Below are 15,469 nucleotides of genomic sequence, written 5' to 3' on the forward strand. Positions count from 1 at the left end.
ACTTGTTGACGAGGGACCTGACCAATGTAAATATATTTTGTAATGTGTTAGGCAAGCATATGAAAACATGAAGCCTCATATCATCCTTTTCCATAGTTTGCAATATTGTGATTCGTACATACCATGGATTTAAATAAGCAGTCACATAATATTAATTTTAAATCAGTATTTGCTTTGTTATAGCACTTTACTGAAGGAGTAGAAATGACTTACGGGCTGAGTGAGAAGCAGTCGTAGCATATCAGCAAACGCTTTCCATTGTCCAAAAACAACACAAAGCTGGAAAAAAGCAAGTTGTGTCTCAGTTAACATTTCTTGATATAACAATAATTTAACAAGGGTCTTAAATGGCAATTACAACAAATTGAAATATATATTTGAACATATTAGAGGTATGCATTTCCTAATATAACAACAAGTGTCTCTGGCACCACAATCTTCCAGATCAGGTTGGCAGGATGTTCACATTCCTACACTGTGTCTATTCTCAGGCGGTTTACTGGAAGGAGAAAAAAACTCTGTATTGGGTGTGTTAAATATTTTATTATTAAAAATTTTTTTTTTGATGTTTATAATTCAATTAGCAGATATGCAGCAAAATTTTAAAAAAATATATAGTAAGAGTGTATAGATAGAACATTTTAGATAAATTGAAATTAGTATTCAACTGTGAACTTGTAGACAGTCTTTTAAATTGCAATATGTTAATAAATATCAGAAAGGAATCAAAAATAGATATTTTAATCCTGCCATAGGGTTAAAAATCTCCCCTTTACGGTAAATATATTATATGACAGCGCTTATTCACTGGATATTGAGGTGGAATAATACATGATAGGATTTCTAGAATGGATATTATTCATATGTTAATTTACACTAAGGATAATCCCTCTAGTTTTTGTGCTAATATAGACCCCACTAGTCCACAAATGAACATTCATTTGTTTTATATGATAAATGTATTCAATATGCAGACAGACCATGATAAAAAATAAGAAAAGAAGTTTCTGCAAAATACGCAGAGAGTATCGCGTTGAAATTCAGGATGAAATCAGATTTTTCACCAGCTCCGACTAACCAGAAATTATTTTGCGAGGAGAAAATGCTGTGTACCTCTTGTAGAATAGAGAATACACCTTCTTTACCATGTCTCATTTAAAAAAAAAAAAAAAATCAAAGTTCTCCATATGAGTTCAAAAGCAGGCACATTAAAGTCTAATCGACAGTTAGCAAGGAACACTCCAACCCAAACATCTCCATCCATTAGAAGGATCAAACCTTTGCACCCATACAGATTCCACTATGTTGGCCACAAAGCCACTGTGCTTTAGCATAGGCATAAATAAGCCTTGAGAGACACTGCTAGACATTTATATTTGTGATATACAGAGTTGCATTAAATATAATTTTTCCCACGCCAGTTTAAAAAGGAGGGAGGGAGAGGGAGAGGGAGAGAAAGAGAAAAAGAGAAAGACAAATCCTATATATAATGTGTCTAACTACATCACAACTCCCATGGCCCAAGTGCTGGAGAGATATGAAAGCTGAATGACAGCAGCTATGTGGTATAAAGTAATATACAAGCCTACTGTAAGCTGAATACCCCCCTTTAAATAAGGCACTATTTTTCATTGTAGTCTAAGGGTAGAGCATAAACATAGGACATTAAAAAAAAAAAAAAAAAAGTCAAAAAGGGGCAGGTCCTCTTTAATGTTTTGTAAAGGTATCCTACATTACTTGCAACATTCTTATATGTAACTAACAATGCACATGTGGGCTATGTGTAAGGTAAAGATTTACTTTTGAAAATAAATTAATTTAGCAGGCAGAGAGTCAAGAATTAATCTACTTACTTTTACGATGAGGTAGAGCAAAGCCAACAAAATACCAAAATGCCTGTTAACGCCACTGGTTTGATCTCCATAGTCAATAAGGTAACGGAACCAAACTGGTGTTGAAACAACTATACAGGAATACTGAGCAATCTCTTCTAAACCCATGTACCAGTAGCTCTAAAACAAAGACAATTATTAATACAAGTAATGCTGTAGTCCACATATATCCTTATATAGTCCATCTTAAAGCAATTTAACAACTTCCAAATGACTGAATACACACATCTTTCTCTCTCGCGGGTGGCAAGATGTGACTCGAATATTTGGTGATATGATACTTATGGTAACATTAGTTATACACTGGGATTGCTTTGAGAAGCTGCATTTTATGGAGACGCTGTGGCACTTACTGCAACTTGAATGGTTAAGATTGAATACATTTTGATACTATGTAAAGTTGCAACTTGGAAACATTGTAACAACTGTAATACATTGAGCAACATATCTTCATTAAGCAGTGTTTTGGTGATTTTGCAAAATCATACACTCTGGTCTTCCTCTCTACCAACTCTCCTCTTAAATTTATCTCAGCGCTGCAGCTCATTATCTTCCTACCTCCTTGTTTTGATTTGAACGATCTTCTCCTTCAACTCCTTTACTAGCTACCCTTCCCCTACAGAACCCAGTTTAACCACTTAAAGAAAAAATCCTGGCAAAACCAGTCAGAAATTATTTTTTTTTTAAATAAAGTTTAAAAAAATATATTTTATTGAAAAAAATATGCATAAGGGCTGTCTTGTTCCACCCCATGTCCATAGGCCCCCATTATAAAATAACTTCCCACCCCCCATTGGCAATACAGCCCCCAGTGGTCATAAATCTGAATAAAAGAATCCCCCCATACACCTCCTTAGTAGTAAAAAATGCCCTTTTTATAAACCAACCACTCCATCGTAAAAAACCCTGTTTTTTTTGTACCCACCCTCCCCACATGCAGAGCGCAATAGAGCGTGGGTCAGGGGGAAATCGATGATCCATCCCCTCTGCTGCGGCAGATCTCTGCACTTGATCAGCCAAATAAGTTACCCTCCTCGCACTTTGATCTACAATGCATGTGCTCCAGATTTCCATTCGCACAACATTCTGGGGCGGGATTCCGGCAGTGATGTCAGTGGTCACGCCTGGGGCGCTGGGGAGATCAGTTCTGCACCTTGATGCGACACTCAGCTGAAGCACAGCTAGCTGGCTGTGGTCACATCACATGCGACCACACCAGTTAAGTGGTTAAGCTCGTTATCGGAACATTCCAATCATTTAATAACTCATTTCCATCCTAAATCTCTAACCTCAACTCTAGCCAAACACTCTCATGGTCTCTGCTCTTCCTCTTCACTGTCATCTTGCATCTATATTGATTACAGCCTCCAATTCACACATCCAAAATTTTTACCATACTGCACTCCTCCGCTGGAACTCATTTCCCCACACTATCAGACTGTCTACCAGTTGCACATTTTCAAACATTCCCTGAAAACACATCTGTTCATTAGTCTATCAGCTATTTGCGGTTTTTCCATAATATTCCACATTCACCTCTCTGTAAGCGTTCACAAGCAGGGCCTTTCACCCTTTTGTTCTTCAACGGCTTCAAAATCGCTCCCCACTCACAGTCAATATCCAAGATCCTATTGTTCATTGAGTGATATTTTGTTTTAACGGTCGCTAACGTCTATTTTTTTCACAGTTCAATCCATCACTTTGTATACTGAATTGGTTCGGTTTTAATTTATTTTTTTTTCCCTGTACTACACTACTGACACTTTGTGGCACCATATAAATAATAATATTAATTAAATTAGTCAAGAGATGCACATTTTGTTTTCTTCAATTTACATCCTGAATGCTTTCCAATTTTAATTTTTAATGAAAGTTGTGAGATTATCCAATTTTTGACAATTTTTTTCAATAATTGTTTTCATCTTCTGAAATATTAATATTTTGTCTGAACATCAGTTTAAAATGCTATTCACCACTTCTAAATAATCGTTCCAGTTTCTTGAGAAAAAGCAGATTTGTGGTGTCTGCTTCCTACTACAAGATTCCTCTAATTGTCCTTCTTGAGTAGCTATAAGTTACTCCTAATATAATATCTAAAGCTAGCCTTGATATTTGGATACAGTTTCTAATTGTATTGTACAACTACAATATAGGCTACAATGTACAATATGCGCTACAATAAGAGGTCAGTCCCCGTTAACTTCTCTCATAGTGCATTTTCATTAGTCATGTTTATTTTGTCATCTCCCTTAGACAACTATTTGGCTATGATATCCAATTTAATATCTGTTACTAAGATGAGTTTGCTTAAATGACAGGACCCTAGTAAGTGATACTATGGGACATATTCAATTAGGAGCGAAAAGTCAGCTTTTGTTGAAGAGTATCGTGAGACGGCATTTCGCCTTGCGAAAAGTTTCATCTGTATTCAATTCCGAAGTCTTTTCGCCGGTGGGGAAACTCAATGCAATGGGACCTGCGATAAAGTTTTGCCTATGAATAGGTGTCAAAAAAAAGTGCAGAATTGGGGTTTTGGGGTGCAAAGCTGCGGGAACCCCCCTGCACCCTTGGACCAGTCCTCCAAAGGTAAACTGCGTCCAAAAAAGTTTATAAAACTCTTTAGATCACCCCAAAAAGTACTTTCATTTTGGGGGCGAAAAAAGTCCTAAGTTTGGGGACAAACTTAAAAACTAGCAAAGTAAACTCCAGGGGGGTCCCCAAGTATGCCCCAGATGTTTTTAAGTTTGCAGGTGCTTGCGGCAGGTGTTAAGATTTTTTAAAACTTCACTTTAGCAACTTAAAAATAAGCTGTCGAAGTCAAATAATTGGATATGTTCGCTGTACAATTATTATCTGACGATAAAAGTAGTCTATGGTCTAATGACGTGTTACTAGGACGCTACTTTGCATCGGTGCAATCCGATGCTCTAAAATGCGTATCCACAACACACATACGCTGATGCACATAACGCGCATACACACACATCACACATACATATACACAGACGCTCATATGCGGATGCACATACTTACACATGGACGCTCATCTGTACATACACAGACGCACATTTGCTATTTCAATACACAGACGCACATATGCGAAGGCATACATATAAAATGGTTCCCACACAGTTAATAACCAGAGTTTATATTAAAGTTATTTGTTAGCTAATAATTATGATGTGAGATGTACTTAAATGAGATCTAAGGTTCAGAATATAGTGGACATATGTTTGATATCATACTAAATCCCTATTTATTTACAGACATCCGTTTCTATCGGCAAAGAAGTCGCATCATGCGTCCGCTAGTTATGGATGGTAGGGAGTTATTGAATAAAATGTTATAACTTGTATGCAGTGTTGTAGCCAGTTTTAACCAGTAGTTTGGCGGGAAACTACACAATGTGACCGTTGGAGGATTGAGCCATACCCCTGATGACACCGTATGAACAAACGAATGACCAGAAGCAAGAACCAATGAGAACCTGTCAATTTGTCCCTTTGTTAACTTTGAAACCTATAAAGGTATATTAGCTGTGTGCTAACCTCAGTGTACAGGTATTCTCTTGCGACCGCAGACTTCTGGATTGATGACTGTATACTGGGACCAGTGCGCATGCGTATGTATCGGGCTGTACTATTTTCATTGCTTTTTTTTTTTTAATTGTTAAATCTTACATCGCGTTACCCCTTTTTACATAAATAACTATTTGTGCTTTGGAACCACACGATTGGACTGGAAAGCAATTCTTTCTTAAGCGACTTGCAGTGCTAAATAGCGACTTCTAGGAATCAATAATGCTAGCTCCTATTTTCAGGTACCCCAAATTGCTGGGACTACTTATTTTACCAAAAAAACCTGCAAAATGCTATTCTTCACCACTTATGCAAAGATGCTAAATAGCAGCTATTGAGAGCATTTAAGTACCCCAAATACCTTCAGCAGGGCTATTCGGGGGTATCTAGAGTGATCCCCAATGTCAGTGCATCTTTTGGGTTATGTCAGGCTGATTTCCCCAAAACCAGCAGTACTTTTCACATGTTAGAGTTTCACCGAGTCCAGTTTTTGAATTGAATACAGGGAAAAGCGGGCACGTGCGATACTTTTTCACATTGAAAACCAGTGCAGTCGGTGAAAAGTCCGGCATGAGAAAAGTACGGGACTTTTCGCCTGGAATTGAATATGCCTCTATATTGGAAAAATAGATTTATATGGGCTTTAAAATTGAGGAACTTTAAAAAATATGGTTCTTTCTTCATTTTGAAGTTCTTAGGCACAAAGAATAGAACAAACAGGGGCACTGAATAATGTAGCAAGTTAGAATACCACCATTAATATAGGATTATTAAAATGTACATAGGAAAAAAAAAAGCAGCAAGCATATCACTAACTCTTCAATGGTGGCCCTAATTTATAGCATACCTTCCTTTGCAAAGGTCTTTTCTTGAGTTTACCGTTACCAATTGATTTTATCTTATTTTAGGTAAATCTATGGTCAACTACTATATGCACCATACAACTATTTTTTAGTAATATTGTAGTCTAGATATTGATTGGCCAGGACTATTACATAATGGCAGCCTGGACTTCAGTGTGCATTGAAGTCTGTATTGTGAAGAAACCTGTTGGAATTGGCTTTAACTGGTGCATGTACAGACAAGCACCAGCTAAGAAAGAGGCTTGATCACAGCTCATCTTCAGACTTGATCAATTAACCACCAGCATTACATCAAAAGGGCAGCTGTAATGCTTAAAGCACATGACATCCTAATTAGCAACTTCTCACATTGATCCATACATGTGAATGCTCTTTAGTATATGTGTTATATACTCCTAACAGAAGAACATGGATAATAACACTACTCTATCACGCACCCATTTCTCTTCTTTTTAAACTAAATTTATAGAATTAATTTCCTGTATAAAGACACAGAAGCTCCTAAATGTACAAGTAACTATGAATGGATGTCAACATGTACTAAACATCCTTACCTTGCATTTATGTGACATCACAAGAGAAGGCACCAGCAGAATTAAGCACTTCAGGCCCATGAAGAAAAACTTCACAACAAAATCTGTGATGCCCACAACCCACAGAGCATCCCAGAATTGCAGAGGTCCAAGTGTAGGGTTCATCAAAATCAAGCTGCAAAAATAGACAAAGCCTTACTGTTAATTTCCTTAAAAATCTCTGTGGCAGCCATAGCACTTGGTAAATCCTTAGTCAGCTGAGCAGAGACAGGAAAAGGAAACACCACTGGAAGGTAGTGTGACAACTCCGCTTTGATGTCCATAGAATCTGCCCCCCCCCCCCCCCCCCAATTGCAAACCAACAGAAGTATATCCTAAAACAAGATTCCAGGGAACTAAATTTTACTAAATTGCCTTAAAGTGCGTATAATTACACTTTGGACCCTAATACATCTATAAGGTTTGAGTTCTGTGAACCAGTTCCAATAATAAATTTAGACGACTTATGTGTAGTGGGACTTATGTTGTGGATAATCGCAACTACAGCCAATTCAGAGCCATATGCATCATATCTACATCTCTACTTGTGATTGAATGTGTGTAACTGTGGGGCAACTGGGTGTTTAGGTGAATCGGGCTATTTAGAGATGAGTGTACGCAGAGGTCCATCTGATTCCAGATAGAGATCTCTTACACTACTTTCACAAGTGGATAGAAAAGGGAGGCGAGGACCCATACATTTTGTCAACTTTGAATTTGCATTTATTTCTAAGCATGCTAGGAACTCTAAATTAGACCATAAATTTCCCACAAATGGGAGTGTAGGAAAATGACTGATTGGCCAATAGTGACTGTAGCCATAGGGATCTCCTGTTACTACTGCTGGAGCCATACTGGATGATAAAGTGACTGGTCATTACTTTTAAAGTAGGTATTGGGTATTGATTTTTGCTTGCATATCCTTACGATAGGTCTCTGCACTCTGAAGACTAAAGCCATAACCATGCAAGACTGAAGTAATGTTCCTAAGGAAACAGGACATTAGTTAAAGCAGCTTTCCATTTTCCTACGAGGGGAAAGAAAGCGACACTAACAGGAGGGAAAAGTCAAACTATATGCACCTTCTTGCAAAGTTTCTTTTCTAAAGGATTTAACCCATACATGATGCCTGCCATGAAGATGCAGAGTAGCATTTGCTTTCAACTAGCCTAAATGCTAAGTACAGTACTCTGGAAACCTCAACTGTAAATTCATATGAACAAGAGAAAGTGGATTTCTATATAAATGGTGCAAAGTTTCTTTAAAAAGTCTTAATGTGGTGGGAGAAGAGAAAGGCTGTCCATGACTGTGATATTTAGGTAGTTAGGTTATTTTTCTAATAGGTTAAAATCCAGCACAAGAAAGATTGATCAAAGAGTGCACAGTACATGTTAGAAATCATACTGATTTCTTGATAGAGTAGTGGATACCAGCATTAAACTTCCAGCATGTGCAATTATACAAAGACTGGAATAAACATTTTTATTTGATCGTAGAAAAGCCACTATAGGGATATAAACAAAAATATATAATTAATAACAGTGCTTCTCTAACACCGTCCTTGGGACACATTGACAGTTCATGTTTTCAAGTCTCCTCACAGAATTACAAGTGAAATAATTAGAACCACCTGTGAATACCCGTGCACCAACTAGGAGTTCTGACAAACATACACTGTGTAATAATGGGTAGACAATGGATGATGTATCTCATACAGCCGACGAACAATCTTTTGTCCTGACCATCGGCTCGTATAAACCCAATAGATTTGTGAATGATGTTGTTCACATATATAGGACGTTGGTTGTGCAGCACAGCAGATGCAATATATCATGCAGATATATTGTGCGCATCTGCCGGTGTGTACACACGACTGACCCATATGCTGGCTACAGGAAACAGTAAGAATTACATCATCACTGCTTCCTTTGGCCAGACATATCGGTCGGCCAATTAGTAAGAGTATGCACAGGAACACTTACCAAATCGGTCGGCCTGCCAAGTGTGTACCCCACATTAGTGTGTCCCAAGGACTGGATTTGAGAAGTTTTATTAGTGCATAGTCCTAAATTCATAATTTCATTATCCATTAAGAATATTCAACCCCCTATCAATAATTATTATGGATAGTAGAAGTTACCTCAGCATTGTGTGACTTATACATAAAAGCTCTGGGCCTGAAGCCTTGTGTACTGTATATATGCTCTGCTAGGTTATCAAATGAGGCTCAAAAAGATCAAAAAATATTAATTTAATCAAGCACACTTTTGCTATAGATTTACAATACTTTATAGCATTACCACATTATTTCATTTGATGGCATTTCCAATGTTTCATTGACTATAAGATACAGGCTATCATTTATAAATGTTAAATTAGCAAAATACTTGTGGCCTATTGTTATGTAAAAGAAAATCAAAGTATTTTTGTACTGAAAGTGACGGATACAATCAAGGACATTTCAATAAATAAAATAGTATAATATCAAGGTACAGGTTTTTTTTTTGGAGAAGTAATCCCTGTTACATACCTGTAATAAAGTGCCTGAGAAGAAAAGGTATAATACAAAAGGACTGATGAACCTGACAAGAATAATAGGATCCAAATGCATTGCAATTTAGAACACTTATCCTGAAAAACAAAACAAACAATAACAAAATATTAATCATCATCTATGGAATTGAAAAAATGTTTTCCAAACAGAACAATAAAACTTTTCTGTCTAAGAGGAGGTGGCTCTATTGGGACATAAACCAGAGCAACAGCAAAGAATAGTGCAGGCGGTGCTGCAAACAAGGGAATTACTCAGTAGTGATACAGCAGAATGGCCCATAAAGTCGGAACAACTAGTGCTCTCCATACTAAAACACCTCACAAATTGACATCACTGCAGTGCAGAACCAGTGTTGAGTAACGCAAAACTACTGGTCCAACACTCAAACATCCGTGCAGTTTACAAACAGGTTACTTCAATGGTTCAGTTTGTGGACATTGATCCTTCATCACAACAAGAGATGCATTTGCTTCATGAAAGACACATGCAGTATACTATGAATTTCATGTTAGCAGTTCTTGAAAATCACTTATAAAGTTAGCAGACTCTCAGTTGCATATATTAGACTGGAGCCACACAGGCACTATGAACGCTACAACTAGAAAAACACTAGCATTCAAAGCACTTAAGTCACTCTGTGGGAGGTGTATTATACCGAGGCGAAGCAGGAAGCAGTACTGACAAAATGTATGAACATCTTGTCTGCCAGAGTGGGGGCGTAACAGAGCCCACAGGGCATCAGTCTTGTGCTGATGCGCTGTGTCTCACCTCCCGGCCAGCTCCACTGGGCATGTGCGAGATTTCGCAAGCATCACAAGATCTCGTGTGCACGGCACGGAGCCCAGCAGCTGCTGCAGCCAGGGACAGCACTGTGGGGTAACAGCTACAGCTGTCTAAATCAATGGCTCCAGGTGTCAGAATGGTCAGTGCCATTGACCATTCATACATATGGCTGCACATCGGCGCATAATCTTGAATATAGCATAGCGGCCCCATCATCGCAAACACTTCAGCACATTACTACATGGGGGAGAAGCGTTATCAGTGCACATAACGTGCTCCGATACCACTAAACCCCCATAACACAGCTTCATAAATCTACCCTTCTGTGCTAACATAATGAGGTGCTTGCCTACACTCTCAGAATGTCTGAAATTTCTGGGAGCACTCCTGTACTCCGAAGAGAATAGACAAGCTCCCAGGATCCCCCCACTTCTTTGGCTTGATGATGCCATTTGTGTTGAACTGCATCATTGCAGTCCTGCACCTCCCAACTGGACCTTTTCCTTGGGCATCTCGACACTTATGGACCACCCTGTATTTGAGATTGACTTTCACAACTCCAGGATTAAATGACCTAAGACATTCCTCGATTTCCTATCACTGTCACTGTCAGATAACCATTTGAGATCAGAGAGAAAACCCAAACACCACCAGATAGAAGGACCAGTCCACACAACATCCAATCTGGCTCTCTTCAGCCCCTGCATGGCATACCGATCCTCCTTAGTGACAAAAGTATCCTGCACGATTCTCCTCACACAGGAAATTGACACCACAAACTGTTCAGGAAGCGGAGCAGCAGCTTCTTATGGTTGAAAAATACAGCCCGCACAGAATATCCCTACAAATGCACAAAGATTTGTCACATGCTCTACAAACACGACAAATACACTTGCTGCATTTCTTTCTTTGAACAGGTTCTGAAAGACTACCGAAAAGGAAAGGAATTACTACCATTTATTATGACTATAATCATTATAGAAGTGTGTCTCCAACAAAAATATAATGTAGTAGTATTTCCATATTAATGAATTATTCAGTGAGAGGTGGTGTCATTCAGCTATGACAAGACCAGAAATGTGAATTGTGGAGAAAGATAATAAGGGGTTTGTTGTATACAATGTTATCACTTGTTGTCCCTTTGCTATTTTGACATTGGATGCATAAGAAATATGTTCTGCTTCATGTCTGGCATGTAGGATTATGTTTCCACATAGTTGCTAAAATAAGGCAATTTTCAAAAGTCACAGATCACATAGTAACTTTCCAAACCTCAATTTTCACATTGCCATTGCAGTACTACCAAACATAAGTTGCAGTAAAGTAGGTACCGGTTTGAAAGTCAAACTTTAAATAAGCCGTTAGCTCAACAATATACAGTAAATAACATTTGGATTTTTTTTTTTAAATTACATTAAATCAATAGAAGTCAATACAATATTGAAAACAAATTAACAACATTCCAAAATTACAACTGTTTGAATAAAGCCAGACAAAAAAAATGTACAAGCAGCATCAAAAGTATCAGCCAAGTACAAATGTATGAAATAAACAAACGTACGTACAGTCAAGCTGTCGCTCCGGGTCTCACACCAAAGGGGGCGTGCGGTTGATGGTGACTGACAGCAAGCCCACTTTGGTGGGCGTGGCTGCCAGATGGAGGCATTCCCATGGGAACGCCTACCTAGTGATGTCAGTGGGAGTGATTTCGGCTCTGATAGAGCTAAAATCACTCCAGGGCTTGCGGTCACCGAGATCCTACTGCAGGGTCTCGTCGCAAGCCCGATGGTCGCGACCATCTTTTTGGCCGCTCGCATATGCTGTGGGTGGTCACACACAGCTATGCGAGCGGCCAGGAGGCCGCTCCATTTGTAGGTAGGAGGGCACTGATTCAGAGCGAGCGCTCTGGTCAGAGCGTCCGGCTCTGAATCAGGCCCATTGATTTTGTTGAGCAAATCCCCCGGCAAAATTCCCCTGCCACCCGCCACTTTGACATGCCCGAAAGTAGCACTGCACTGAAGTTTTATGAAGAAATAATCCCTGCAGCATTACTTATTGGCCACGTCACAGTGCCGGCTGGCTTCAAAATCAAGGGCAGGGCCATTATAAAAGGATGCGGCTGCTGGCGGGAACAGTTGCCTGTGTACACTGAAGAGAGAGGACTGCCTGCGTCCACTCCGTATTTCAGCAGTCAAGTGTTTGTTAGTGGACCTGTCCAGCCAGCAAGTGGGGCAGTATCTAGGTTGACTGTAATCTGTCCAACAAGCAAGTGGGGAAGAATCTAGTCTGTCTTTAATCTGCCCTGCCATCAAGTGGAGCAGTGTGAAGGCTGGCTCTCTGTCCACCCAGCAAGTGGGGTAGTATATGGGCTGGCTGTAATCTGTCCAACCAGCAAGTTTGCAGCATCTGGTCAATCAAAACAAATATCTGTCCCAGTCAGCAAGAGGACATTATCTAGGCTGCTCTTTAAAATTATATTGGTATCCATCCAGCACATGTGAAGTATCTGGGCAGCTCTTAAAAAAAAAAAATGTATGTAACCAACCAGCAAATATGCAGTATCTAGGCTGCTCTTTAAAATAGATGTGTATCCAGTCAGCAAGTGTGCAGTATCTGGGCCACTCTTAAAAAAGGAGAGCGTTATGGTAAAACTTACCTTGGTTAACTCTCTTTTTTCGAAGTCCTTAGGGTCCACAGGGAGACATTGGGGTGTAGGTGGGACCTGGAGGACCGGACACCAACAACAAAGCTTTTCAATCCCTGGATGCTCCGGTCCTTCCCCCTATACCCCGCTCACAGCCTGAGGGCACTTCAGTTTTGTTAACAATCCCAAGGCAGGAGGAGGATAGGAGAGAAGGAAGACTGGTACACTGAAGAATCACACTCTCACACAGAAAATGAAACTATTGACTAGGAGAAGAAAATCCATAGAAGATACGAGCGTCAGGGCGGGTGCCCTTTGGACCCTATGTACTTCGAAGAAAGAGTTAACCAAGGTAAGTTTTACCATAACTCTCCTTTTCTTATTCAGGGTCAAGGAGACATTGGGGATGTCCCAAAGCAGTTGTTCAAGGGCGGGAACGCTCCTCAGCTGATAGGTGAACGCTACACCCAAAAGGAAGCATCCCGAAAGGCAAATGTATCAAAAGCATAAAACCTAAAGAAAGGTGTGGACAGAAGATCAGGTGTCCGTCTTGCATAGCTGTTCACACCCACAGAGCGAGTAGAATGAGCAGAGACTGTAGTCGTCACAGGAAGTCCCATCTGTGTGCAAGCCTGTGAGATAGTCATGCGAATCTATCTGGCCACAGTGTTTGTTAGCTGGCCATCCCTTCTTGTGGAATCCATATAAGATGAAGAGGGAGTCTAATTTCCAGATGGAAGCAGTATGGTCCACGTGGATCTTTTGAGCATGGACCACATCCATAAAAGGCCTCACCTACCGAGAGGTCTGGTGAATTAAAGGCCATAACAACAATTTCCTCTTTCAGGTAAAAGCGAGAAACAACTTCGGGAAGGAAGCCTGGGCGTGTTCGAAGAACAGCCCTGTCCTTATGGAATATTAAAAATGGGAGCAACGTGAGCACCCCTAAATCTGATACCCTCCGGACAGATGCTATAGTCAGAAGAAACAACAGTCTTTGCAGTGAGCCATTTGTCATCCACTGATTCCAGGGGTTCGAATGGAGGTTCCTGAAGTGCTTGGAGAACCACTGACAAATGCCATGGAGCCACAGGAGGGACAAAGGGAGGTTGTATTCGTAGAACACCCTGCATGAAGGTGTGAACATCCGGTATAGGAGCAATTTTGCGCTGAAACCAGACAGACAAAGCAGAGACCTGTACTTTCAGAGACACTAGGCCTACATCAAATCCAGCTTGAAGAAAGGCAAGAATTCTAGAAACCTTAAAAAGACCTGAGGTTCATAGTTTTTTGGAGCACACTATTGGAAAAGTGTATGCCACATTCTGTGGTAAATCCTGACTGAGGCCATTTTACATTCTTCTAGCATGGTCTGGACCACAGAGCTGGAAAAACCCTTAGCCGTTAGAATGGATGTCTCAAAAGCCAAGCTGTTAAAGACAGACGGGCTAGGTATGGATCGAGACAACAGGTCTGCTCGTAGAGGGAGCTGAAGATGAATGTCCACGAAGAGCCTTTGAAAATCGGAGTACCAGTGACGTCTGGGCCAGGCCGGAGCTATTAACATGACAGTGCCTCCCTCCCTCCCTCCTGTCTGAATTTTCAAAGCACTAAGGAAGCAGGGATATTGTAGGGAAAAAAGATATGCTAAATGGAAGTCCCATTTCACCGACAATGTGTCTATGAAGGCCGCATCTGGGTCCTTTATTCTGGTTCCGTAAATTGGAAGTTGTTGTGTCTGGAGGTCATGAGATCCACCTCCAGAAGACCCCATTTGTCCACTAGAAGCTTAAAAGACTTCTGGATGTAGAGACCATTCTCCTGCATGCACGTCATGTCGGCTGAGGAACTCCGCCTCCCAATTGAGAATCCCCGGGATGAACACTGCAGAGATGGCTGGGATATTGCTTTTGGCCCAAGTTAGAATGCGGGACACTTCTGTCATTGCCGACTGACTTTGAGTGCCCCCTTGGTGATTGAAGTAGGACACAGTCATAGCATTATCTTACTGTACTTGTACTGACCGGTTTTTGAGAACATTCTGAGCCAGAGCTCTGTAGATGGCTCGAAGTTCCAGGATGGTGATTGACAACACTGCCTCGACTGGGGACCATCGGCCCTGGAAGGAGTGCTGGCCGGTCACTGCTCCCCACCCTCGGAGGCTTGAGTTCGATGGAGGTCCTGTGCCAAAGAACTGTTGGGGGGAGTCGCCTCAGGAAGGAGGGGGCGTGTCCGTGGGAGACCACTTCTCTTACCCAGACATCAGATGTAGTTTGATGCTAAACTTGGGTGAATTGAGAGTCGGCTTCCCAGGGAGAGACCCGCCCTGTCAGGCTTGTCTTCAGACTTGGCAGGTGGACATCTAGTAGCCTAGGCTTGATTGGCCCTAGGCTTGGAGGCCTTGGCTGATGTCTTGCCGTGGAAAGGCCTGACCTTTGGTTTTGCCTTGAGAGTGAAAAGACCGAAAGGATGACCTCCGCGGCTTTGTATTATATGCAGAGGGCCGGAATGCAGTCTTGTTAGTCGCCAAAGTAGTCATAATGTTATCCAATTCTGGACCAAATAGGATGTCTCCTGCATAAG

The 15,469-nt window shown here is 40.6% G+C and overlaps 1 protein-coding gene across 1 annotated transcript in view; it reads right to left on the reverse strand.

Annotated features, from left to right (window-relative positions):
- Window positions 1-15,469, reverse strand: part of RNFT1 (ring finger protein, transmembrane 1) — a 53,067-nt gene that overhangs the window by 15,595 nt on the left and 22,003 nt on the right. The window contains exons 4-7 of the mRNA XM_088446346.1: window positions 9,436-9,536; window positions 6,888-7,041; window positions 1,854-2,012; window positions 214-279 (exon numbers count right to left, since the gene is read on the reverse strand). Coding sequence (XP_088302472.1) covers window positions 214-279; window positions 1,854-2,012; window positions 6,888-7,041; window positions 9,436-9,536 — 480 coding nt within the window. The remainder of the gene's footprint in view (window positions 1-213; window positions 280-1,853; window positions 2,013-6,887; window positions 7,042-9,435; window positions 9,537-15,469) is intronic.

The sequence above is a fragment of the Taudactylus pleione genome, unplaced genomic scaffold, assembly GCF_031769625.1.
Source record: "Taudactylus pleione unplaced genomic scaffold, aTauple2 ptg000397bl, whole genome shotgun sequence".
Taxonomy (NCBI): Eukaryota; Metazoa; Chordata; class Amphibia; order Anura; family Myobatrachidae; genus Taudactylus; species Taudactylus pleione.